The sequence below is a fragment of the Carlito syrichta genome, unplaced genomic scaffold (assembly GCF_000164805.1).
Source record: "Carlito syrichta isolate Samal-C Ts95f unplaced genomic scaffold, Tarsius_syrichta-2.0.1 Scaffold287775, whole genome shotgun sequence".
Taxonomy (NCBI): domain Eukaryota; kingdom Metazoa; phylum Chordata; class Mammalia; order Primates; family Tarsiidae; genus Carlito; species Carlito syrichta.
This window is the reverse complement of record NW_007231871.1, coordinates 104,041-128,892: the sequence shown is the minus strand read 5'-3', so window position 1 is coordinate 128,892 and position 24,852 is coordinate 104,041. Positions and strand designations below refer to the sequence as shown.

The 24,852-nt window shown below is 49.9% G+C and overlaps 1 protein-coding gene across 1 annotated transcript in view; it reads right to left on the bottom strand.

Moving 5' to 3' along the window:
- LOC103255041 (myosin-11) overlaps positions 1 to 24,852 on the bottom strand; it is a 124,205-nt gene that overhangs the window by 64,737 nt on the left and 34,616 nt on the right. The window contains exons 4-5 of the mRNA XM_021709948.1: positions 10,090 to 10,117; positions 161 to 263 (exon numbers count right to left, since the gene is read on the bottom strand). Of these exons, the coding sequence (XP_021565623.1) occupies positions 161 to 263; positions 10,090 to 10,117 (131 nt within the window). The remainder of the gene's footprint in view (positions 1 to 160; positions 264 to 10,089; positions 10,118 to 24,852) is intronic.

Below are 24,852 nucleotides of genomic sequence, written 5' to 3'. Positions count from 1 at the left end.
CTCAAGCCGAGAGGGCCCCTCCTGCGAGGTGTGGTGGGGGTGGAGGGGCTGCTGGACAGGGGGTCCGAGTCCTTGTGACGGTGTCTGTCCGCCCCCGGTCGGGCCACCAGCGACCCGTCTGCTAGGCCACGGCCGCCGATGGGGACTCGTCGTCACTCACCGTGATGCTGGTGTCCTTCTTGCCCTTGTGGGAGGAAGCCACCACGGCCAGGTACTGGATGACTTTCTTGGTGTTTTCTGTCTTCCCGGCTCCAGACTCACCTCTGAAAGGCACAAGAACGGTAACCCGCCGGAAATGACCTGTGTGTGTGCCCCGAGAGCACCTTCCCATAGCTCTGTGAGCCAGGCATGGTGATCATGATCACTGCCATTTCCTAGATGGGAAAGTTGAGGCTCTGGCAGGGATAACTTGTTCAGAATCATACCTCTGAAATAGGCTGAGCTGGGTCTCAAACTCAGCTCTGATGCTCAATCTCCTCCTCCTGAGAAGATGCAGGAATTCAGACAAAAAGAGTGAAAAAGAAAGCTTGAGTTTTCCCACAGAGGTCTAAACTTGGGTGTATTTGGAATTCTCTGCTTGGAAGACATCATTAGCATTGTTAGAAATGAGAAGTCCAGCTGGGCACTGTGCTCATGCCTATAGTCCCAGCACTTTGGGAGGCCAAGGCAGGAGGATCACTTGAGCCCAGGAGTGCAACACCAGCCTGGGCCATATAGCAAGACCCCAGCTCTACAAAAAATTTTAAAAATTAGCCTGGCATGGTGGCACTCAAGAGGTTGAGGAGGGAGGACCACTTCAGCCTAGGAGTCAGAGGCTGCAGTAAACCACGGTCACGCCACTGCATTCCAGCCTGGGCAACAAAGCAAGACCCTGACTCAAAAAACAAAAAAACCAACAAAAAAAGGAAAGTCCAGGCAAGAGGCAGCCTTCAAGGAAGGGCATGAGTAGCTCTCTCAGGGGACCAGGACCTAAGGTCAAAGTTCCAAAAGCTCCCCTTATGGGAAAAAAAGAGTTGGTTATCCCAGTGGCCACTGGACAGATGCAAGCCCCTCCATCCTCTGGGAAATCCCACCCTATCAGGGGGCTAGCCAGTGATCTCAGCTACATAAGAAAGGATAAGCATGGTTGCAGTAATTCATGCTAAAGTGCAAATGACTGATAGATTTAGATCAGCAGGACATTGTCTTATCAAAAGGGTACAGGCAGACACAGTGGCTCACATCTATAATCCCAGCACTCTGAAGGCTGAGACAGGAAGATGACTTGAGCCCAGGAGTTCAAGACCAGCCTGGGCAACATAGCAAGACCTTGTTTCTACAAAAAAATGAAAAAAATTAGCCAGATGTGGTGGTGCACACCTGTAGTCCTAGCTACCCAGGAAGTGGAGGAGGGAGAATTGCCCAAGGTCGAGGCTGCAGTGAGCCATGATTGTACCACTGCATGTCTGCCTGGGCAACAGACTAAGACCTCGACTCAAAAAAAAAGGGAGCATTAATTCCTAGAGCATGAGGGGCAGCTGTTTTATACAAAGAGGGCCTTCTCATGCGGGCCCCTATTGGTCCCCAGAAGTCATCCCGATGGTACTGTCTCATCCAAGGGTCCAGGTCTGCCTCTAGCTCCCCTCGCCTGGTAGAGAGAAGGACAGAGGCTCAACCCAAGTCTCCCTCCTTTCCCACCCCCGCCCCCATCTTACTTAATTGTTTTGTTTTTCCTTCTTTCCTAGACTCTCATCTTCTGAGCTCTCAGAAATACAAGCGAGACTTTTTTTTTAGGTCTGGAAAAGAATGTATCTTCCTCCCCCTTCCCCTGGCCAGTTCAAGGTTCTCCAGGCTGAACCCAGGCCACCGGTGCTGGTGCCGTCTTGCTCCTCTTCCTAATTAGGAAATAAAGAAATTAATTTCCTCTGCCAAGGGCCCATTAATAACTTTGCCTCATGGCTAGAAAAAAATGAAAGAAGAAAAAAGAAATAAAGAAAAAAGCTTGTGTTTTGAATCACTGGCCCAATCCCACAGGTCCCAGCATCTGATGACCTTGACCGTCAAGTGTCTCACGGTGGACTTGCGCTGTCCCCTCCCTTCCTGGTGGCCTTATTCACAGGGCCTCAGAGGCAGTTTGGGAAATGGGAACCATGGAGATATCATTCCCGTTTTTCCAAAAAGGGGAAACTAAGGCCACAATTTTTTTTAATTGTAAGGAAGAGAACTGATCTCTTTCTTTCCTTCCTTCCTTCCTTCCTTCCTTCCTTCTTTCTTTCTTTTTGAGTCAGAGGCTCACTCTGTTACCCAGGTTGGAGTGCAGTGCACACACTCACTCAGTCTTGAGTCTCAGGTCAGTGCCACCACAGTCTTGACCTGCTGGACTCAGGTGATCCTTCTGCCTCAGCCTTCCAAGTAGCTGGAACCACAGGTGTGCACCACCATACCTTGCTAATTTTTCTTGATTTATTGTAGAGACGAGGTCTCATCAAATTGCCCAGGCTGGTCTCGAACCCCTGGGCTCAAGCAATCCTCTTGCCCGGGCCTCCCAAAGTGCTGGCAATACAGGCTTGAGCCACCGTGCCCAGCCTGATCTTTTCCTCAGTGGGAAGCCAAGGGCAGAGGCTCTCTGCTCATCGGTTCACCGAATTACCTCCTTTATCCTCCTCCCACCCCTATTCTTGGAGGTAAGACTGGTTGCCTCCATGTTATTACAGAAGAGGAAGTCTGGCCCAGAGTGGGCAAGCAACTTTCCCTAGGTCACAAAGTGAGGCAGAGACACAGTCAGAATGGGAAGTCGGGTCTCTGATTCCAATGCAATTAGGACTCTTTTCACTACATTTCACCAAGTCATTTCATGACACAAGCCCCATCCTCTGGGGATTTGCTTTCTAAGTTCAGAGGAGAGGAAGGGGAAGAGAATTGATATGTCATGAAGAGGCCTGGTGCAGAGTCTCACATCTGAAGTTCCAGCACTTTGAGAGGCCAGGGGCAAGAGGATCACTGGAAGCCAGGAATTCAAGACTAGCCTGGGCAATGTAGCAAGACCCCCATCTCTATTAAATAAATAAAAATTTTTTTAAAAAGAAAGACCTATTTGTCACAGGCCTACTCTGTCCTGGGCACTGAACTCACAAGTCTCTTCATTTAATCCTCCCCACAACCTAATAAAGGAGTTATTAATTATCCCCATCACCAGCTTAGGGAAACTGAAGCTCAGAGGCGCTGAAGTAAAGTGCTCTGGGTCACAATCGCTCCAGCTATCACAGATAAGAGATGGAGGAGAGGCAGAACTTGAACTCGGGTCCACTTGACACCAGAGCCCACATTCCGCCTTCTGTCATGTTGTTTATAAATGAGCCTCAGCCCCACCCAACCCAAGTTCTCCCATCCAGTATAGGCATCTTCACTTGCCTCCATAGGCTGCTTGAAAGTATATCCAGGGATCTATGGACTGAACCACTCATTCACACCTTAGTATGAATTATTGCAGTCAAGCATTTCAAATATCAGAACACATGACAGACTTTCCTCCAAACTGAAGGGGTTGGGTTCTGATGGGAGCAGGAGGGAAGAGAGAAAATTCTGAGTGTGGAACGCCCCCTGTGTGGGTGGTCCTGAGCCTACTCAGATCCTAGACAAGAGTCAGGACAGCTGGGCAAACAGACAGCCTGTGCAGGCCACACGGACCAGCCAGTGTCCCCGATCGCTGCTGCTTACCCTCCTGTCCCACAATCTTCTCTTCTCCACCCTTGCCGTCAGCCTCTCCCATCACCGCCCCTTTTACAACAAAAGCGTGGGCCCGAGCCATCAGTGACCCTGCCTTCTGCTGTGCCAGGGAGGGGACGGGGACATGGGCTTTGGGAACCTGTTTCTCCCCAGGGGGTGACTCAGCAGCGTCCAAGTTCTACTGATAAAAATAAAGTGTCCTCAGAGGCTGCCAAAGAAAACATCCCGGGCTCCAGGCTTGCGTCATCTGAAGGCTGACGTGCTCGGGCTGGCCAGGACTGGAATATCTTTGCTTTCCGAGCCTCAAACTCTGGGGTGAAGATGCCCTCCCGATGTGCACACCCTGAGCCCCTTCCTGGCTCCTGGGGAACTTGGTGCCCAGCACCCCCTTCCCAGGGAGAAGACCTGGGCTTGTGGCCATCCCAAGTCCTTCTCATAGGTCCAGACCCACTAAGGAGCCACCTGGTGGCTATTCAACACCCGGGCGGGGTCCCTGGACCATCTCCCAGGGACCACCACCCCTCGTTCAAGGCTCCAGCGTTGCCACCTGGAAAGTCTTCATTTCTGAACAGGGGCTCCGTGTTTTCATTTCCCATCATTTTACAAGTTATGTCGCTGGCCCTGGTTTCCAGGGTTGAACACTATTTCCAAGTCCACCACAGCCTGGGCTCTGCTCTTAATAGGAGCCAGATGGGTTCTGATGACCCTCAGAGCTATTCAGTCCCTGGTCCTCACATGACTCCACCCCTGCTGCTGGAAAGGCCCTTTGGCATTTGTACTGTCCAACTCCTACACATCCTGCAAAGCCCAGTTAGGTATTACCTCTATTCTGAGGACTGTCTCCAGCTCCCTCAGGCAGAAGCAAAGACTCCGTACCCTATAGCATCAATTGGCTTAATAGCACAATGGACTCTTAGGCCTGAGTTCAAATCCCTGCCCTGCCAGGGCCCTGGTGACCTTAGGCAAGTCATTTAGCCACTCCGTGCCTCAGTGTCTTTCTCCTCAAAAGGGGTATAGTACAAACCACTGACCTTGTGTAATTATAAAGATTAAATGAGTGAATACATATATAACACTTAGAACAATGCCTGTTACACAAAAATGTGAGTTATTATTACTTTTGTTTTGGGGGTTTTTTTTGGAGTTGGGGTCTCAATCTGTCACCCAGATTGGAGTACAGTGGCACTGTCATGATTCAAGGCAGCCTCCACCTCCTGGGATCAGGCTATCTTTCAGCTTCAGCCTCCCAAGTAGCTGGGACTACAGCCAGTGTCACCACGCCTGGCTATTTTTAAAACTTTCTTTTGTAGGGACAAGGTTTCAATTTGTTGCCCAGGCTGGTCTCGAACTCTCAGCCTCCAGCAATCCTCCCACCTCAGCCTCGCTAAGGGTTGGGACTACAGGCAAGAGCTACCCTACCTGGCCACTGCTCATCCATGTTAGACAAAAGTGTCAATTTCTCCCCAGAGTCTGGAAGCACCCACACCTCTCCCGCACAACCACATCTACTGCCCTCCACCTCTTCTGTTTCCGCCTCTTGAACACATACCGCCCTTTCTCCAGCTGGGCACAAGACCTCACCAATGTCCCTCCCTACTCTGGATGAGCTACACACTAGACAAAACAATTTCACGTCTAAAAATGGCATCCACTCCATTCTCAGTTCTGGGACTGCACAATCGCCTGTGGCAAAGGCTGGGCCCAGCCTGGCTTCTCTAGGTCACTAATCATGCCTATGATGCCCAGTCTCGTTATGTTGCCCAGGCTGGTCTCAAACTCCTACCCTCAAGTGACCTCCTGCCTCGGCCTCCCAAAGCACTGGGATTACAGGCATGAGCCACCATGCTCAGCCTCAAAACAAAAGTGGTAAGGAAGGTTAAGCTATTGGCGGTTCTGGGGCGACTTGGTGCATTTTCAAAAAAAACTTGAATCATTTGAGATCTCCCTTAGGGCCATGGCTAATGTCTACTCTTTGAGCACAGGCTGTGTGCGGACGTGGCTGGGGACAAAGGGAGGGTCCCGCCCTGGCTGACCCTGCACTCCAGGAGAGGAAGCCGGACAACAGCCAAGGAAACAAAGATAATTCACGGTGTAGATATTATTGCAGCATGGGGGCGACATGACTGGGAAAACAGGGGAGGGGGGCTGTGCATGGGACGCCAGGGGAGTGGCAGAACCCCCAAGACTACTAAGGAGCCCCTGGGAAGGACGGAGGGTGGGAACAGCAAGGACAAAGGCCCATGGGAGGGACGTGCTGGGCCTAGGTGGGGGCAGGGCAGTGCCCAGGAGGAGGGGCCGGTGAGGGCAGGAAAGCTGGGCCAGGTGTCCAGTCAACCAAGCCCCAGTGGAGAGTGTGAGTTCTATTAGAATGGGTGCAGAAAGCCATTTCAGGAGAATAGGGCTTTAAACCAGTGGGGGGGAAATCTAGCACTTTAGGAGGGGGCCAAGGCAGGAGGGTCGCTTGAGGCCAGGAGCTGGAAACCAGACTGGGCAATATGGTGAGACCTTCATCTCTATTTCTTAAAAAAGTCGAAACTGCAGAATGGAGATTGGATTGTGGAAGGGATTTTAAAAACACTGACCATGACATAGTCATAGCAGCTGACCCTGACCTCATCCCTACAGAAAACTAAAAAACTTAGCCAGACGTGGCAGTGTGCCTGTAGACCCGGCTACTCGAGAGGCTGAGATGGGGAGATCGCCTAAGCTTGGAGGTCAAGGTGGCAGTGAGCTGTGATCGTGGCACTGCACTCTAGCCTGGGTGACAGTGAGACCTTGACTTGGGGGGGGGATAAAAAGGATGCTACAGGATTTTTTTGTTTTTGTTTTTTGAGGTTTTTTTTGAGCCGGAGTCTTACTCTATCGCCCAAGCTGGAGTGCTGTGGCATCTCCGGGCTACCGCAGCCTTGACCTGCTGGGCTCAGGTGATCCTTCTGCCTCAGCCTTTCAAGTAGCTGGAACCACAGTCGCATGTCACCATGCCTAGCTAAATTTTTATTTTATTTTAGAGATGAGGTCTCGTCAAGTTGCCCAGGCTGGTTTCAAACCCTCCTCTCGCCTCTGCCTCCCAAAGTGCTGCGATTACAGGCATGAACCACTGTGTCCGGCTACACTACAGGTTTTGAAGATGAAGGAAAGAAGCCATGAGCCCCCACGTGTCCATGAGAAACTAGCTGGCCTCCAGAAGCTGGAAGAAGCTGTCAAGTCAAGTAGCAGGCTGTTTAGCACTTATACCCACATATCTAGGTGGCGTTGCATCTCTAGTTCCTGACTGTTCATTGTTAAACATCAGATGTTGACTTCCTAACATGGAAGGTGAGGATCCAGCTCCCCTTCAAGCTCTGCCCCCTTGAGCCAATCTCATCCCACAGAGCTTCTGGTGAGACGAATACTCCAGGTTTGCATCAGGAAGCTGACATAAATGAGTTCACAGTCAGGCTCCTTAGTCCACTGGGATTGCTCCTCCTTCCTGCCCAATTTTTGGGTTTTCCTAGAGTTAACAGTTGCTTTGTTTTATGGTTTCCCAGTTTTCTATGTGCACCCCAAACTATCACAAACGTTCTATCTTCTCTCAGTACATTTCACTGTTGTCCTAGTAACCGTTGCCATCGGAAATTCCTCTTGATCCTGCACTTCACCAGGACCCTTGGGCCTAGCATGCACCTAGTACTTGACACACAATAAATACTTGCTGTCTGCATCTGTCCTTCTAATCTTGGGAGTTTGCTGTAAGGAGCAGTTGGGAGGGAATAGCACTTTTAGAAAGCAGAAAGCAGGCTCCAATTTCAAGGCCAAGACTATTAAAATTTCTTAGCACCTTGACTTAGAACTTGTCATTCACAACTCTACACATGCAAAGAAACTTGTAGGAACAAAAGTCTGAAAACAAAGCCAGTGATTGCTAATACCTGTGAACAATACTGTGGTTTATTGTCTATGTATGTTTTCTCTTTATTCTTTTTGTAAAATTAGAGATGGGTCTTGCTATGCTGCCCAGGCTGGTCTTGAACTTCCAGCCTCAAGAGATCCTCCTGCCTCAGCCTCCCAAAGTGCTGGGATTATAGGTGTGGACCACCAGGCCTGGCCTGTTGCTTATATTTTTAATGGAAGAAAATGCTCAATTTCAAGTAGAGGTTAAAAATATGTGTATCTTATTCATCAAGGTTGTTCTAGTCTACCAAGTCACTGCAAACGCTGGATGAGTAAAAACTGGGTCACTGTTTCTAGGGGAATAAAGGGTCAGGTTCCTGCGAGACTTTGTTTGACTTTAATTTCCTTCTGTAAACCTTTCTCCTAACTCAGGTACAAAGACAATGACTAGTTTTTCATGTGTCCTTCCAGATGACTTTATGCAAATGGGCAAGCTATGTGTGTCTGTCTGTGTGTTCCTGCTCTTGTATCTGACAAAATCAGTTACATTCTGCACATGCCAGTCTGCCCTTGTGTCTTCTACTCAACAGCACATCTTAAAGTGCGTCTCTCTGAGCACATATATAGATCAGCCTCACTCTTTGTAGTGGCTGCCTAGAAATGCAGCTAGATCTAATTTTACCAACCCCTGCTGAGTATAACTTTAATTGCATCTAGTCTAATATGCATCGTCTAATATATATCGACTGGGCACGGTAGCTCATGCCTGTAATCCCAGCACTTTGGGAGACTAAGGCAGGAGGATCACTTGAGCCCAGGAATTCGAGACCAGCCTAGAAAACACAGCAAGACTTCATTCCTACAAAAAAAATCTAAAAATTAGCCAGGCATGGTGGCACATGCCTGCAGTTCCAGTTATTTGGGAGGCTGAGGTGGGAGGATTGCCTGAGTCCAGGAGGTTGAGGCTATAGTGAGTCGTGATCGTGTCACTGCACTCCAGTCTGGGTGACAGAATATATATATGTCCTCATTATTCACAGATTTCACATTCCACAGATTCACCAACTTTCCAAAATTTATTTGAACCCCCAAATCCATATTCGTGGTACTTCTGCGATCGTTCACGAGTGTGTGCAGGGCAGGGAAAATGTAACTTGTCTCCCAGCTGAGGCTAGCTATAGCAACTCTCTGCCTTCTCATTTCAGCCCTCATGCTATAAATAAGTGTCCTTTTCGTGGTCTACTTTGTGTTATGTCTTTTGCATTTTTGTGACTTTTTGTTAGTGAGTTTGCCCCACAAGATGAGCTCACTTCGGCAACACACATACTAAAATGTTCCCCAGGCACAGGACAGAAGTGATCGCCAGGGTTTTTTTGTGTGTTTTTTTTTTTTTTTTTTGAGTTGGAGTCTCACTCTGTTGCCCAGGCTAGAGTGCTCTGGCACACTCACCACCACCCCAGTGTCGGCCTGGTGGGCTCCACGATCCTTCCGCCTCAGCCTTCCAAGTAGCTGGAACTACAGGCACAAGCTACCACACCTGGCTAATTTTTGATTTATAGTAGAGACAAGGTCTTGCCAAGTTGCCCAGGCTGGTCTCGAACCCAGGGGCTCAGGCAATCCACTTGCCTCAGCCTCCCAAAGTGCTGGGATTACAGGCTGAGCCACCGAACCAGTCTGATTGCTAGTGTTTCTAAGCACAAGGAGTCTGCGATGCCCATTACGTAAAAACTACACATTAAAGATAAGGTTCGTTCAGGCAAGCGTTACAAAGCAGAGGACTATGAGTGCAACATAAATGAATCAACAATACAGACAAGTAAATATATGTTATATATATATAATAGTAAAGATTCCCAGTGAATATAATGAAGAGTCTCAGGATGCTTTGGAATTAATTCAGTATCTTTTGTCTACCTACCAAGTCTTCAAAGAAACAGCATCACCAACTACCACATAGGGCACAGATGTGGTTTCTGGTTTGCCTCCCTATTTCTTGTTTTTATTTTGTTTTATTAGAGATGGGGGTCTCACTGTTGCCCAGGCTGGCCTCAAGCGATCTTCTTACCTCAGCCTCCCAAAGTGCTGGGATTCCAGGTGTGGGCTACCAGCTACTAACTGTGAAATGTTAAAGTGATAGTTTAACACAAGCCTCAACTTCCTTATCCACAGAGATGGCACCTGCCTTCCCAGAGCTGGTAAGCAATTCGATGGGATTCTGTATGCCAGAAGTTCAAGTCCTGGCACACTGTTAGAGCTCAATACATACTGGTTTTTGAAAAAGGGGTGGGGGAGGGGTGTGGAACAGAGTGGCCCCAGGTGTTGTGAAGTGTTGAGGTTTGCCCACCCCACACAAGAACATTCATCACAAGTGCTTAACAAGCATCAACTCTACACCAGGTGGGGAGCGAGGCGTTGGGAGCCGTCAATCAGAGTCAAAGATCACTGCCTGGGTCTTTTCTTTACTGGACTGGATCTCGACTCCAGAAAATGTGGGTAAAAAGCAGCTCCACTTACGTGCACAGAATAGACTGGTCCTCCCGATCTGCAAACAGAGAGAGAAAAGAGCTGTGAGTTAGAACAAGTGCTGAGCTGAGGGTCTGGACTTGGCTCCTGTTGGCGCTCCCATCCCAAAGCTCCTGCCCACTGACCCCACTGGCCTCCTGGGAGTGACACGGGGCCATCTGGGCTCCTTGTCCAGGGCACAGGAACAAGACAAAGCCAGGAGGGCAGCTCCCAAGTCCCAGAGGCAATCTCAGCAAGATGTCAGAGCCTGACTCACCCCGGAGACATAAGCATCCAGCCACACCAGCTGTGGGGTGTCCTGGAGACAGGTTATAGATAGAACACGGGCTTTGGATCCAGAGAGACTGGGGTCCCATATAACCACTTCTAAGCTTTGTGGCCTTGGGCAAATATTCTTAAACTTCCCCATGCCTCAGTTTCTTCATCTGTAATAAGATATAGTGAACATGTTTGTTTTTTGAAAATCCAGCATCCATTCTTTCTTCTTCCAGGAAGAGCATCCTGTGTCCCTCTCGGAGGCTTCCCTCGTCTCACCCCTGCCATAGAGTATAGCCTTGGTGAGGCTGCCCCACAAGCTGCCCCAAGCCCCCAGCAGAGTGGGAAGAAGGGGCCCCAGGCTGCAGCCATTGGACCCTCTGGCCCAAAACTCCAAGCTCAGTCGCACACAGGGAAGCAGGCAGACAGAGCCCAGAGGGAGCCTTTCTTCCTGCCCCCAGCCTGAGCAGCCCCTGTTCCGCCACTCTCCAAGCCCTGTTCCCCAGTCCTTCCACACCATCTGTGAGCTCCTCCTTAGTCCCCCACAAATCCCTCTCTTACACTAGATGACAGAGTTGGCCTCTGTCACTTACCACCAGAGGAGCCTGTGTCTGGAAGACACAAAGAGTATTGTAGATTAGAGTGATGAAGCAATGTTACTGGTCATCTCTGCTCTTAAACTGGCCTCAGAGGGCGGAGCCAGGTTCCAATGCCCACTTCTGAAGAGGTATATGGGAATGGTTGCCAACACCTTCAGCCTTCAGCCAGTAATGGAGAAATCAGAGCATTGTGTCTGCTGGTAGGCAATGCCAGATGGTGAGCATTTCTCAAATCCACTCCTTGGCTCGAGTCCCACCATCACAGTGCTCAGCCCTCACAATCCTCATGTCATCAAAGATCTCCCCAGGTTGGTTTAGCATTATATCTCCAGTTCCTGGCAGCTAGTAGGTGTTCAATTATATTTGTTGGATGGAAGGGTGGATGGATGGATAGAGGGAAGAACGAATGGATACTTGGATGGATGAAAGAATAAATTGGTAGAAAGATGAATGGGAGGGTGGATGGATAAACAGATGGAGGAAAGGACAAATGGATGGAAGGATAGAAGAATGAGAAGAAGGATGGTTGAATGAATAAATGGGTGGATAAAAGGATAAATGGATGGAAGGATAGATGGAAAGAAGGGGATGGATACAAAGATGGAGGAAAGGATAGTAGAAGGATCGACGGGAGGACGCATGGGTGGATAAACAAAGGAAAGGATAAATGAATAGAAGGATGGACGAGTGGATAGACGGATGAATGAAAGGATGATAGATGGGAGGAAGGATGGATGGATGGATACATGTATGGATGAAAGGATAACAGATGAGAGGATGGATGGATGGATGGGATTGAAGAAGGTCATGCCTGGGTATCACTGGCAGCCAGGAAGGACAGTAGTGACCATATCCAGAGGTAGGGGATTCACCTCACATGGGAGGATGCAGCCCAGCCCAGGGCAAGATGAAAGAGATGACAGGTAAGCTCCAAGGCTTCCATTCCTCCGCCTAATTCCTCCCTCTCCCCTCAGATTACAGAAGAATGTGCGGGTGGCTCGGCTGAACTAAATCCTTGGGACAAAAGGCCTAAAAACTAGTCAAATCAATCCCGGGGTCTTGATCCTGGTATGGCCACATAACAACTCACCAGGCAGCCACTGAAGCAAACCAGGCAGAGTTTTGTGGGCTGAGGCAGAACAATCTCCAAGATATATTAAGCTAAAAATAAAAGGCTAGGTAACAGTCTTTAAAAAGAGGCCAGGTACGGTGGCCACTCCTATAATCCTAGCACTTTGGGAGGCCGAGGCAGGAGGACTCCTTGAGGATAAGGAGTTCGAGGCCAGTCTGGGCTGCATAGCAAGACCTTGTTCCTACAAAAATTCAAAAAATTAGATGTGTGTGGTGGCACACGCCTAAAGTCCCAACTACTTGGGAGGTTGAGATGGAAGGATCGCCTGAGCCCAGGAGGACAAGTCTGCAGTGAGCGGTGATCATGCTACTGCACTCTAGCCTGGGCGACAGATGGAAACTCAGCTTCAAAAAAATAAAATGTCTAAAAAAGAGGGATACATATACATACACACGTAAACCAGAGGTGACAAAAATACATACACTCGTTTTAAAAGATGTTCGCTATAATCAGAGTGGATGCTGATGGGAACCACTATGAGTACCACTTGTAACTACAGAAGTCAAGCATGACTTGTATTCATCTTATTGAGTATTACAATTTTAATACAGTTTTTTCCTGTCTCAAAATGTGTATACCTTTTTTGGCACCCTCTGTATATACACACACACACTGTATACACACATGTATGCACACATACACATACCCTCGATACTCATGTGTGTGTCGAGGATATTTGTTTGTTTGTTTTTGAGTTGGAGTCTAACTCCGTCGCCCAGGTTGGAGTGCAGTGGCACACTCATGCCCACCCCAGTGTCAACCCGCTGGGCTCTGGTGATCCTTCCACCTTAGCTTTCCAAGTAGCCGGAACTACAGGCCCGCCACCACGCCCAGCTAATTTTTTTGATTTATTGTAGAGACAAGGTCTCAACATGTTGCCCTGGCTGGCCTCAAACCCGCAGGCTCAAACCCACAGGCTCAGGCAATTCACTCACCTCGGCCTCCCAAAGTGCTGAGATTACAGGCTGAGCCACCAACCCCAGCGAGGATATTGTAAAGCTGACAATGGTGGCTGTCCTTGACAGGACTGAAGAATGGGAACCAGAGAAGACCTACCACCACCTACTTCTGTTCTCATGATGGCTGCGCTCTGAACACGTATGAACTTTTCCTCAACTCATCAAAAATAGCCAATGGAAGAAGAGTCCATGTTGTTCTTGGGGAAACCATCGTGACCACAATGCTTAGAAAAGAGAGGAAAGAAACAGCCTTCCTACCGCAATCCTGCCCACAGCTCCCCTGTCTCCCCAGCACACACACTGTGCTGCCTCCTTCTGGGTCCAGGTGACCCGCTGAATTCTCACACCAGCCCCGGAGTGGGCACTGGCATCACCTCCATTTTACAGATGAGGAAAGTGAGGCTCAGAAACTAGGTGACTTGTCCAAGGTCACTGTGGCGGGCTGAATGGCAACCCCTGAAAGAGATTGTCCATCGGAACCTCATAGGTGACATTATTTAGGAGATGGCTCTAGTTAAGGTCTTAGGATGAGCTCATCCTGGGTGAGCATGGGGCCTAAGTCAATGGCTGGGGTCCTTATTAATAAGAGAAAAGAGAGGGAGACCAGAGACACGGGGAGAACGTCACGTAAAGCTTGAGGCAGAGACTGGAGCGACGCACTCACAAGGCAAGGATTGGTGGTAGCCACTGGACACCAGCGGGGAGGCCAGGGACAGAGTCTCCCTCAGAGCTCCCAGGAGGGCGGACCCTCGTGACCCCTTGATTTCAGACCTCTGTCCTCCTGGACAGTGAGAAGAAATTCCTCTTGTTGGTGGCCATTTGTCCTGGCAGCCATGGGACTAACAGTCACACAGCTTGCAAGTGTTGGGCTGGCACTTGAACCCAGGGTCTGCCTGACTCCAAAGACCAGGAGCGGTATCTTGCCTTGCTCTGATAACCCACACTCACAGGCTGGCAGCAGTTCCTTCCAGGATAAAATCAAGAAGATAACAAGCTTTAATCTCCCCAGTATGCTCTGGAGAGAGGCCTGTGGCAATGTCACCACCCCCGGGTATGGGAAATCCACTGGGGGGAGGTGTCCTGTGCCAGCACAGCCAGCTCCTAGTACATCAAGGGATGTGATGCCTGTGTCTTCAGCTTCCGCCCAGTGGGAGAAACTCGTGTGAGGACAGAGCAAAATGGGAAACCAGTTAAAAATGGACCGAGAAGCCAGCCATAGTGGCTCATGCATGTAATCCCAGCACTTTGGGAGGCAGAAGCAAGAGGATTGCCTGAATCCAGGGGTTCGAGACCAGCCTGGGTAACTTGGCGAGACTTTGGCTCTACAATAAATCAAAAAATTAACTGGGCATGATGGCGCATGTTTGTGGTTCCAGCTACTTGGAAGGCTGAGGCAGGTTGAGGCTGCAGTGGTTGTGAGTGTGTCACTACACTCCCGCATGGGTGACAGAGTGAGACTCTAACTCAAAAAAACAAAACAAAAACAAAAAACAAACCGAGGCAGGATGGGGTGGGGGAATGATGGCTAGAGGGACCAGCTACCCTGTAATTCGAACCCAGGCAGAAAGAGGGCCTCCTGGGGCCGGTACATACAAGCTCCACTGTTTTTTTTCCTTTGAGACAGGGTCTTCCTTTGTTGCCCTGGCTGTGGGAGTGCAGTGGCGCGATCATAGTTCACTGCAGCCTCCAACTCCTGGGCTTAGTTGATCCTCCCACCTCAGCCTCCTGAGTAGCTGGAACTACAGACGTGCACCACCACACCTGGCTAATTTTTTTTTTTTCTTTGTAGAGACGGACTATTACTGTGTTGCCCAGGTTGGTCTCAAACTCCTGGCCTCAAGAGATCCTCCCACCTTGACCTCCCAAAGTGCAAGGATTACAGGCCTAAGCCACTGTGCCCGGCCAACTCCATTTTAAATTTCACGGAAGGATTTTATACTGGCAAATAGAAGGACTATCTTGATCAATCTGCTTCAGAGAGAGAGGCAGGTTTTCCCAGCAGCCTCGCAAAGCCTATACTCAGAGCAGGAGAGATTTATAGGCTCAGACACTCACAGGCACCCAGGAGAGAAAGCAGGCTCAGGCAAGGCTTGGGAACTGCTACAACTCTGAGCTGCAGGTGCTGGGAGACCTCTGGCCTGGGACATTCCCACTGGAAACACACCGAGCTGATTGTGGGAAGTTCAGAGTACTGGTTATGGGCAGAAGAAGGGCCGGCTGGGCACTGTGTGCCAACCCATGTGGGGCACAGGGAATGCTGTGATTCCAAAGCTTTCTATCTTATTCCTGCCCTGAGCCTGTGCTTGCGCCTGACACAAGACAGCAGTGTTCCCTGTACAAAGCAGTTGTGCCCCAGCCTGACCTTCACAGCCTGTTTTTCCGCCCAGAGCACCTGTCATCAAACCCCTCTCTGTCTGCCTAACATACCTCTTTTTCTTTTCTTTTTTTTTTTGAGACAGGGTCTAGCCCTATTTTTTTGTTGTTGTTGTTGTTGTTTTTCGCTCAGGCTGGAGTGCAGTGGCACACTCATGGCCACCGCAGCCTCCACCTGCTGGGCTCAGGCAATCCTTCCACCTCAACTTTCCAAGTAGCTGGAACTACAGCCACGTACTACCACACCCAGTTAAGTTTTTGATTTATTATAGAAACGAGGTCTCGCCAAGTTGCCCAGGCTGGTCTTGAATCCCTGGGCTCAGGCTGGAGTGCAGTGGCATGACTATAGCTCACTGCAGCCTTGACCTCCTGGGCTCAGGAGATCCTTCCACCTCAGCCTCCTGAGTATCTGGGACTATAGGTGCACACCACCACAGCTGGCTAATTTTTTGATTTTTTTGTAGCAATGAGGTCTCACTACTTTGCCCAGGCTGGTCCTAAAGGCTCAAGCAGTCCTCTTGCCTTGGCTTCCCAAAGCGGTGGGATTACAGGTGTGAGCCATTGCGCCTGGCCAAAATTAACCATTTTCGAGTGAATCATTCAGTGGCATTTAGTAAGTTTAAGATGTTGCATGACTACCACCTCTATCTAATTCCAAAGCATTTTGTCACCCTAAAATAAAACCCCGGACCCACTAAGCAGTTATATCCCATAGCCCCTCACAACCACCAATTTGCTTTCTGTCTCTAAGAGTTTACCTATTCTAAGTATTTCACATATACAGAACCATACCACATGGTCTTTTGTTCCTGGCTTCTTTCACTTCGCACGTTTCTGCTGTTCCTCCATGCTGTGGCAGGTTCCAGCATTTCTTCCTTTTTAAGGCCGAGTAATATTCCATTGCATGGACAGATCATGTTTTGTGTATCCATTCACCAGTTGATGAACACCTGGGTTGTTTCCACCTTCTCCTGGCTAATGTGAATAGTGCCACTAGGAACATTCGTATACAAAGTTGTTTGGGTATCTGTTTTAAAATCTTTGGGTATCTACCCTAATCTGTATCTGAAACATCATCTTGGGAGTCACCTCCTTTGTGATACCTTCTCTGACTCCACACTTCTCTAGAGCTGAGTCAGGGGCCTTTCTACTGTACCCACCACCTGGAGGGCTGCCATGGACAGTAGAGCAAGTTGTATACTGCATAACTCTAGTGGGAACTATTCACACTGGTCATTGCAGATTTGGGGGGGGTTTTGTTTCGTTCGTTTGTTTGAGTTGGAGTCTCACTCTGTCACCCAGGCTGGAGTGCAGTGGCATGCTCACGGCCACCCCAGCATCGACCTGCTGAGCTCAGCTTAGGCAATCCTTCTGCTTTAGCCTTCCAAGTAGCTGGAACTACAGGCATGTGCCACCACATCCAGCTAATTTTTTACTTTGTTATTATAGAGACAAGGTCTTACCAGGTTGCCCAGGCTGGTCTCAAACCTGGGGGCTTAGGCAATCCTCTTGCCTCTGCCTCTCAAAGTGCTAGAATTACAGATATAAGCCACCATGTGTGTTTATTATAAGAACCATGTGTGGTTTGTGTGTTTATTATAAGAACCTTCCAGCGGATGGAGGAAGCGTGCCTTGAGAAACACCTTTCTTCTTTTTTTTTTTTGAGTTGGAATCTCACTCTGTCACCCAGGCTGGAGTGCAGTGGCACGCTCCCAGCCACCACAGCCTCGACTTGCTGCCTCAGCCTTCCTCCTCAGCCTTCCCAGTAGCTGGAACTACAGGCCCAGCTAATTTTTTGATTTATTGTAGAGATGAGGTCTCACCATGTTGCCCAAGCTGATCTCAAACCGGTGGGCTCAGGCAATCCTCTTGCCTCGGCCTCCCAAAGTGCTTGAGCCACCATGCCTGGCCACCTTTTCTTCTAATTCTACAAAGGTACCTTATGACCTAGTGGTGGCTCTGGCTCCCGGAGTCCAAAGGTCTTCTCTATGGTAGCAATGAACCTTGCCATGATCATTATTTAACCTGTGTACTTCTCAAGACATTTTGGGGGGAAAGTACAGATTATATGGAATGGCAATGGGCCCTCCACCCACAAACTGGCAGGTAGGGTTTTCTTGCTCTTCTTTTCTATACTAGTAAAAATCACACTGCTTTACATTACTCATAGTAGTCAGAAAGTAGAAATAACCAAAACATCCATCAGCTGTAAATGGATAAACAAAATGTGGTCTGTACATAAAATGGAATAGTATTCAGCCATGGAAAGGAAGAGTTCTCACACATGACACAGCGTGGACAGACCTCAGAAACATTTCATTGGTGAAAAGACACAAAAGTCCATGTATGATTCCAATTCTATAAAATGTCCAGAACGGACACATTTATGAGACAGAAAGCAGATTAGCAGTCACCAGGGACTGGGGGTTGTCACTCCTGAGTAACAACTAATGGTACAAGATTTCCTTGGGGGATGGTAGACAAGACCTCGTCTCTACAACAAATAAAAAAAATTAGCCAGGTGTGGTAGCACGCACCTGTAGTTCCAGCTACTTGGAAGGCAGAAGGCTGAGGCAGAAGGATTACCTGAGCCCAGCAGGTAGGTGGTGGCTGTGAGCGTGCCACTGCACTCCAGCTTAGGTGACAGAGTGAGACCCCAACTCAAAAAAAAAAAAAGGTGTGACTGTCACCCTGCCTCAGAGTAGTTATAGATCTGATTTCTTACACTTCACATAGGCCTGTTTGGTTTCCAGCAGTCACAAAACCGTGTTCAATGCCTTCCTGGCTAATGCAGGCTAATTTTTTGATTTACTATTGAGATGAGGTCTCGCAATCCTGGGCTCAGGAAATCCTCTCGCCTCCGCCTCCCAAAGTGCTGGGATTACAGGCATGAGCCACTGCACCTGGCCTTTTTCTTTTCTTTTTATTGAAATGAAGTCACATAACATAAAATTAACTTTTTTTTTTGAGTCAGGGTCTCACTCTGTCTCACTCTCTTGCTCAGACTGGAGTGCAGTAGCACGACCACACCTCACTGCAGCCTCGACCTCCTGAGCTCAGGAGATCCTTCCACCTCAGCCTCCTGAGTATCTGAGACTACAGGCATGCACTACCACACCCAGCTAATTTTTTAATTTTTTTGTAGAGATGAGGTCTCGCCAGGTTGCCCAGGCTGGTCTCAAACCCCCGGGCTCAGACTATTCTCTCACCTCCACCTCCCAACATGCTGGGATTATAGGCCAGACTGGAGTGCAGTGGCACGAAGCTCAAGGGCTATGCCAGGAACAAGGTTGAACACTCCGTCGGTGCTCAGGAAATGCCCGTTGGTTTGAACTGCTCTCTGCCTCAGAGAGGGAGTCAAGGTAGAAGCAACCATAAATGCACATTCACGTGTTCACATATTCATTCAATAAATAAGTCCTGGGCCCCTACTATGTGCACTGAGACACAAAGTCAATAAAAACTACTTAAAAAACATTTTTTTTTCTTTTTAGAGATGAGGGCTTGCTCTGTCACCAAGGCTGGGGGACAGTGGTACATAGCTCACTGCAGCTTCGAACTTACATGACATTGGGCTCAAGCGATCCTCTCACCTCAGCCTTTCAAATAGCTGGGACTACAGGCATGCCCCACCATGCCTGGCTAATAATTTTTATTTTTTGTAGAGATGAGGTCTCACAATGTTGCCTAGGGTAGTCTCAAACTCCTAGGCTCAAGCAATCCTCTGGCCTTGACCTCTCAAAGTGCTGGGATTACAGGCATGAGCCACCGTGCCTGGCCAGAGTTTCCCAAGAGAGAGACAGGAAGCCTTCCCTGCTGAGGTGACCACCGGGCTGCACCAAGAAAGATGTGCAGGAATCCCCGGGGGAGACGTCGAGGCAGAACAGCCCAAGCAGAGGGCTCAAGACACAGATGCCTGGGGTGGGAAGGGACACAGCCCCCCCCCCCCCCCCCCCCCCCGCCTCAGTGGAGACTGATGGGGCTGGAGCTGGGGGTGGCTAGTAGCAGGGGTCTCCCTAGGCTGGGCCTCTCCACCCCCTGGGGCTGGTGGTGCCTCACACTCTGTCCTCCAGCATGCCCCTTTGCCCTCCTCTCTGGACACCAAGGCTCTTGGTGGTCCCTCCCCCGCACAGGCTTGGGGAGTCTCAGGAGGTAGAGGCTTTGCGTGGGCCAGCCGTCTCGGCCCAGTCCCAAACACGAGTTCACGGATTCTGGCCAGGGACCCAGGGCCTGCAGGCCAACCATAAAAGGAGAAAACCCAGCTGCGCTGAGCACAGCCCAGCCCAAGGCTCCTCTCCTTCTTTCTAGTGTTCAGCTGCTGTGGGACCCCATGGGAGGGAGGTGGCCGAGCCCGCATCCCTGCAGGGCCAGCGACAGCCCCAGACCAGCAAGAAAGGCAGGACACCTCCTTGGTGTACGGGAAAATGGCTCTCTACCTGACATCCCTCACAAAGGTGGGGATGCTAGAGGGTTCCAGACCCCCTGGGGGAGGTGAACGTGAACATGTCCTTCTCACAGCCTTGCCAGTGGGCCCTCAGCTGGTGGCCGTGAATGCCAGCTCAACTTGTCCCAACCAGACCGTACCCCACATTCTATCCAAGATGCTCTCACAGCAAATGGAGTAGGCACAGTTACCATCCTCGAGGGACACATGAGGAAACCAAGGCACTGAGGGATGGCATTGGCAGAGTTGGGATTTGAACTCAGCTCCAGAGCCCATGGCCTACGCCACCACTGTAGGTCAGGGCCCTTCTCCTCAGGGCATGTGCTGGACCCTACAGGTATTTTCCAGACCCACAGGAAGCTTGGGTTTTTTGTTTTTTTTTTTAATCAGAGTCTCACTCTGCCGCCCAGGTTGGAGTACAGTGGAATACTCACAGCTACCACAGTCTCAACCTGCTGGGCTCAGGAGAGCCTTCCGACTCAGCCTTCCAAATAGCTAGACCCACAGGCACATGCCACCATGCCCAGCTAATTTATATATATATATATATATATATATTTATTTATTTATTTATATATTTATTGTAGAGACAAGGTCTCTCCAAGTTGCCCAGGCTGGTCTTGAACCCCTGGACTCCGGCAATCTTCTCACCTAAACCTCCCAAAGTGCTGAGATTACAGGCTTGCTTGAGCTACTGCACTGGCTAGCCCTGGCATTTTAAAAGCAGCACTAGGCCTGGTGCAGTGGCTCAAGCCTGTAATCCCAGTATTTTGGGAGCCCGAGACGGGAGGATTGCTTGAGCCCAGGGGTTTGAGCTCAGCCTGGGCAACACAGTGAGACCTTGTCTCTACAGACAAATCAGATGGGTGTGGAGGCACGCCCCTATAGTCCCAGCTACTTGGAAGGCAGAGGTGGGAGGATCGCCTGAACCCAAGAGGTGTGATGGCCCATACACCCAAGGAAACTGTGAGCCATGAGTGTGCCACTTCACTCCAACCCGGGTGAAAGAGTGAGACCCCGACTCAAATAATGAAAGCAGGGGTTGGGTTGCGGGGGACAGGAAGACGAATGCCCTCTCTCCTGGGCCTCAGTTCTTTCCCCCCATATTCTGCTTCCTTCTCTCCCTCCAGTCCCAATGACCTCATGACCCCATATCAAGTTTTCAAATGAAGTCCACATGTCACTTCCCAAGGAGCCCTCCCCGCTAAGGACAGGCCCCCAGGGCCCACTTCCGGCCGTGGGCCTGCCCCCAGTACATAGCACAGTTACTAGCGGGAGGATTTTTTTTCTTTTTTTGAGTTGGAGTCTCACTCTGTTGCCCAGGCTGGAGTGCAGTGGCACGCTCACAGCCACCAACTTCCTGGGTTCAGGTGATCCTTCCGCCTCAGCCTTCCAAGTAGCTGGAACCACAGGTGTGGGCCATCACATCTGGCAGATTTTTTTTTAAAAATTTATTATAGAGATGAGGTGTTGCCATATTGTTCAGGCTGTTCTCAAACCCCTGAGCTCAGGCAATCTTCTTGCCTCCGCCTCCTAAAGTGCTGGGATTACAGGTGTGAGCCACCACGTCAGGCCAATTTTTTTTTAAAGATTGGGGGTACAATTCAGGATTAGGTATGCAAGTGGTCATAGTACAGGTCAAGTTTGGGCCTCCCTTTGGTCTCCACTTTGCCTGGTTCGAGATCAGGTATCCTTATTGGTGTTAGGTATCCCCTTCCCTCCCCTGGCAGTGTCCCGCAACTGCCAATCCCTTCCTTATAGTATTATGGTAAATGTTCAGGGTCTACTTATGAGTGAGAACATGGGTACTCAGTTCTTTGTTTCTGTGACAGATCACTGAGTGTGACAGACTTCAAATCCATCCAAGTTGCTGCGAAGTCCATAATGTGGGAGGATGTGATTAACATCCCCCCCCCCCCACACACGCAAGACCATGCCTAGGGTCACGGCCAGCACACAGTAGGTCTTCAATGGATACTGCTGAATGAGTAGGGGAGGGTAGGGGGCAGATCCCCCTGAGGTTGGGAGGCCAGTGAGGCACAGGCGTGTTCGGTGAGCCTCATCTGGGGCTTCCCAAGTCCGCTCCCTTCGGGATGTTGCTTCTTCAACTCAATATTTAAATGTTTGTTTTTTAGTCATTACTTTATTTTTAGAGACAGGTCTTGCTCTGCCACCCAAGCTGGAGGGCAGTGGTGCAATCATAGCTCACCATAACCTCAAACTCCAGGGCTCAAGAAATCCTCCCACCTCAGCTTCCCAAGTAGCTGGGACTATAGGCATGTGCCACTATGCCCAATGAAGTCTTAATTTTTTTTTTTAAGAGATGGGGTCTCACCAGGCTTGGTGGCTCAGCCTGTAATCCCACTCTTTGGGAGGCTGAGGTAAGTGGATTGCCTGAGTCTTCGAGACCTCCCTGGGAAACTTGGAGAGACCTCATCTCTACAATAAATCAAAAATTAGCCGGGCAAGGTAGTGCGTGCCTGTAGTTCCAGCTACTTGGAAGGCTGAGGCGGAAGGATCGCCGGAGCTCAGCAGGTCGAGGCTGCGGTGGCTGGGAGCGGCCACTGCACTCTAGTCTGGGTGACAGAGTGAGACTCCAACTCAAAAAAAAAAAAGAGAGAGATGGGGTCTCACTATGTTGCCCAGGCTAGTCTCAAACCTTTGGCTTCAAGTGATCCTCCTGTCTCGGCCTCCCAAAGTGTGGGATTACAGGCGTGAGCCATCATTTGGCTCCTACTGTTTATTTGTTTTTTGATCAATTCTCTTTTGCTCTCTCCCCTCCCTGTCAGGCACCACAGGATCAAATAACTTGAGCTTTTCATGATAAATAAGAACACCAACCAGCTACTCCTAGTGCCTCCGTAAAGGCAGAGCCAGGCAGACAGAGTCATCGTTCCCCATCACCCTAACCAGGTAGACACAGAGCTGAGAGCCACTGCAAAATCCCCGCAAGGCAGAGAGACTCACAACTGCCCCCATTCCTAGAGAGGCATTCGTAGGAACATGCAGTGTCTCCTGAGCATAGCAGGATGCCCTGTCTCCTAGGGCAAGCCACCTTTGCCCTCAAAACCTGTTTCCTCACCAGAGAAATGGGTTGAAATCCTGACCTTTCAAGAGCATGAAAATGATTTAATGAGACTGGATTCAGAAAGAGCTTAACGTTGTCCACACACATCTGAGAACGTAATACTGCTAATAACATCATGACCAGCTAGGCGTGGTGGCTCACACCTGTAATCCCAACACTTTGGGAGGCGGAGGTGAAAGGACTGTCAGAGCCCAGGGGTTCAAGACCAGCCTAGGCAACACAGTGAGACCTCGTCTCTACAATAAATCAAAAAATTAGCTGGGTGTGGTGGTGCACGCCTGTAGTTCCAGCTACTTGGAAGGCTGGAGTAGAAGAATCGCCTGAGCCCGGGGGATTAAGGTTGTGGTGGCCGTGAGCATGCCACTGCTCTCCAGTCTGGATGACAGTGAGACTGCGACTCAAAATGAAAGAAAAAAAAGGAAAGAGAATCCAAAGGGGTAGTTCGCCCCTTCCACCATGTGAAGACACAGAGAGAAAGCACCATCTATGAACCAGGAAGTGGTCTTGCCCAGGGGCCAAGTTTGCTGGCACCTGGACCTTGGACTTCCAGCCTCCAGAGCTACAAGGAAGTCAATGTCTGTGGTTTATAAGCCACCAGGGTCAATGGTGATTTGTTACACAACCTGAAGGGACTAAGGCTTAGACCTAAGCCAGTCCTTTAAACTTTGGGGGCCTTAGCTGCCTCTTCTGTTACATAGGGCAAGAGTACTAAAACCTACCACACTGCTGGGGGGCACGATGAACGTCTTGAGGGCTGCCGAAGTCGGTGTCCCAGGTTTGACTCTCAGTTCTGGGGCCAAGTCAGTTGGTGTGCTGACCCTCAGTGTTTCCAATCTATCAAATGGGAAACTGCCATTTGCCCTGCAGTCCTGAGTAGTGAGCCCAGGACCTGGCCTGTCCCTGGCAGAGCAGCCTTAGGGGAGCTGGGGGAGCAGGAAGGAGCCAGCTCCCCCCAGGCCGCCCACCAGGGACAGAGGGTTCGAACTGTATGTAGGGGCCAACAACATCCAGAGAAAGCTTGGAGCACTCCTGCCCCAGACTTTCCTTCAGCTTGGAGAGGGCCCCAGCTGGTGAAGCCTGGCTGGTTTTTTTTAATCCCCTGAGAGTGGCCTATTGGTGCTCACGAGGTGAGGACAGAAGTTCAAACACACTCTGAGTGCCCTCTAAGCCCACTGCTGTGAAATCTGACCTGCCTATCACTCACTCCGCTACCTCAAGGCCTTCTCTGAGCTAGAAGCTCTGAAGTGGCTCTTGTCTGGAAGGCTGGGGGGGGGCTTTCATCAAGGTCATCACAGTAATTGACTGCACTCAACTCCCGCCTCCCAAGCTCTGAGCTGTCCACACCCTGAGGGGTAAGCAGAAAAACCCGCAGGAACAGATGCTTTCCAAGTGCTGTGCCTCCCAGAGCCACCATGGACCAGGCAAGGTTTAGGCGCTGGAGTCAGATCATCCAAGTTCCTACCCGGCTTTGACACTTATCAGGCCTTCAACAAGTTCTTTAATTCCCCAAGCCTCAGATTCCCCAGGCATAAAAAGGGGCTAATAATAACACACATCCCCCCCCCACATTGGCTCACCCAAGAAGCCATGTAAATGTATGGTTAGAACACACCTGTAGTGCACACATGAAGAAGGAATTCAATATCTGTTGTTTCATTAAAAAAAAAAACTGATCGGGCTTGGTGGCTCAGCCTGTAATCCCAACACTTTGGGAGGCCGAGGTGAGTGGATTGCCTGAGCCCACAGGTTTGAGACCACCTGGGCAATTTGGCAAGATCTCATCTCTACAATAAATCAAAAATTAGCTGGGCCTGGTAATGCATGCCTGTAGTTCCGGTTACTTGGAAGGCTGAGGCGAAAGGATCGCTGGAGTCCAGCAGGTCAAGGCTGCAGTGGCTGGGAGC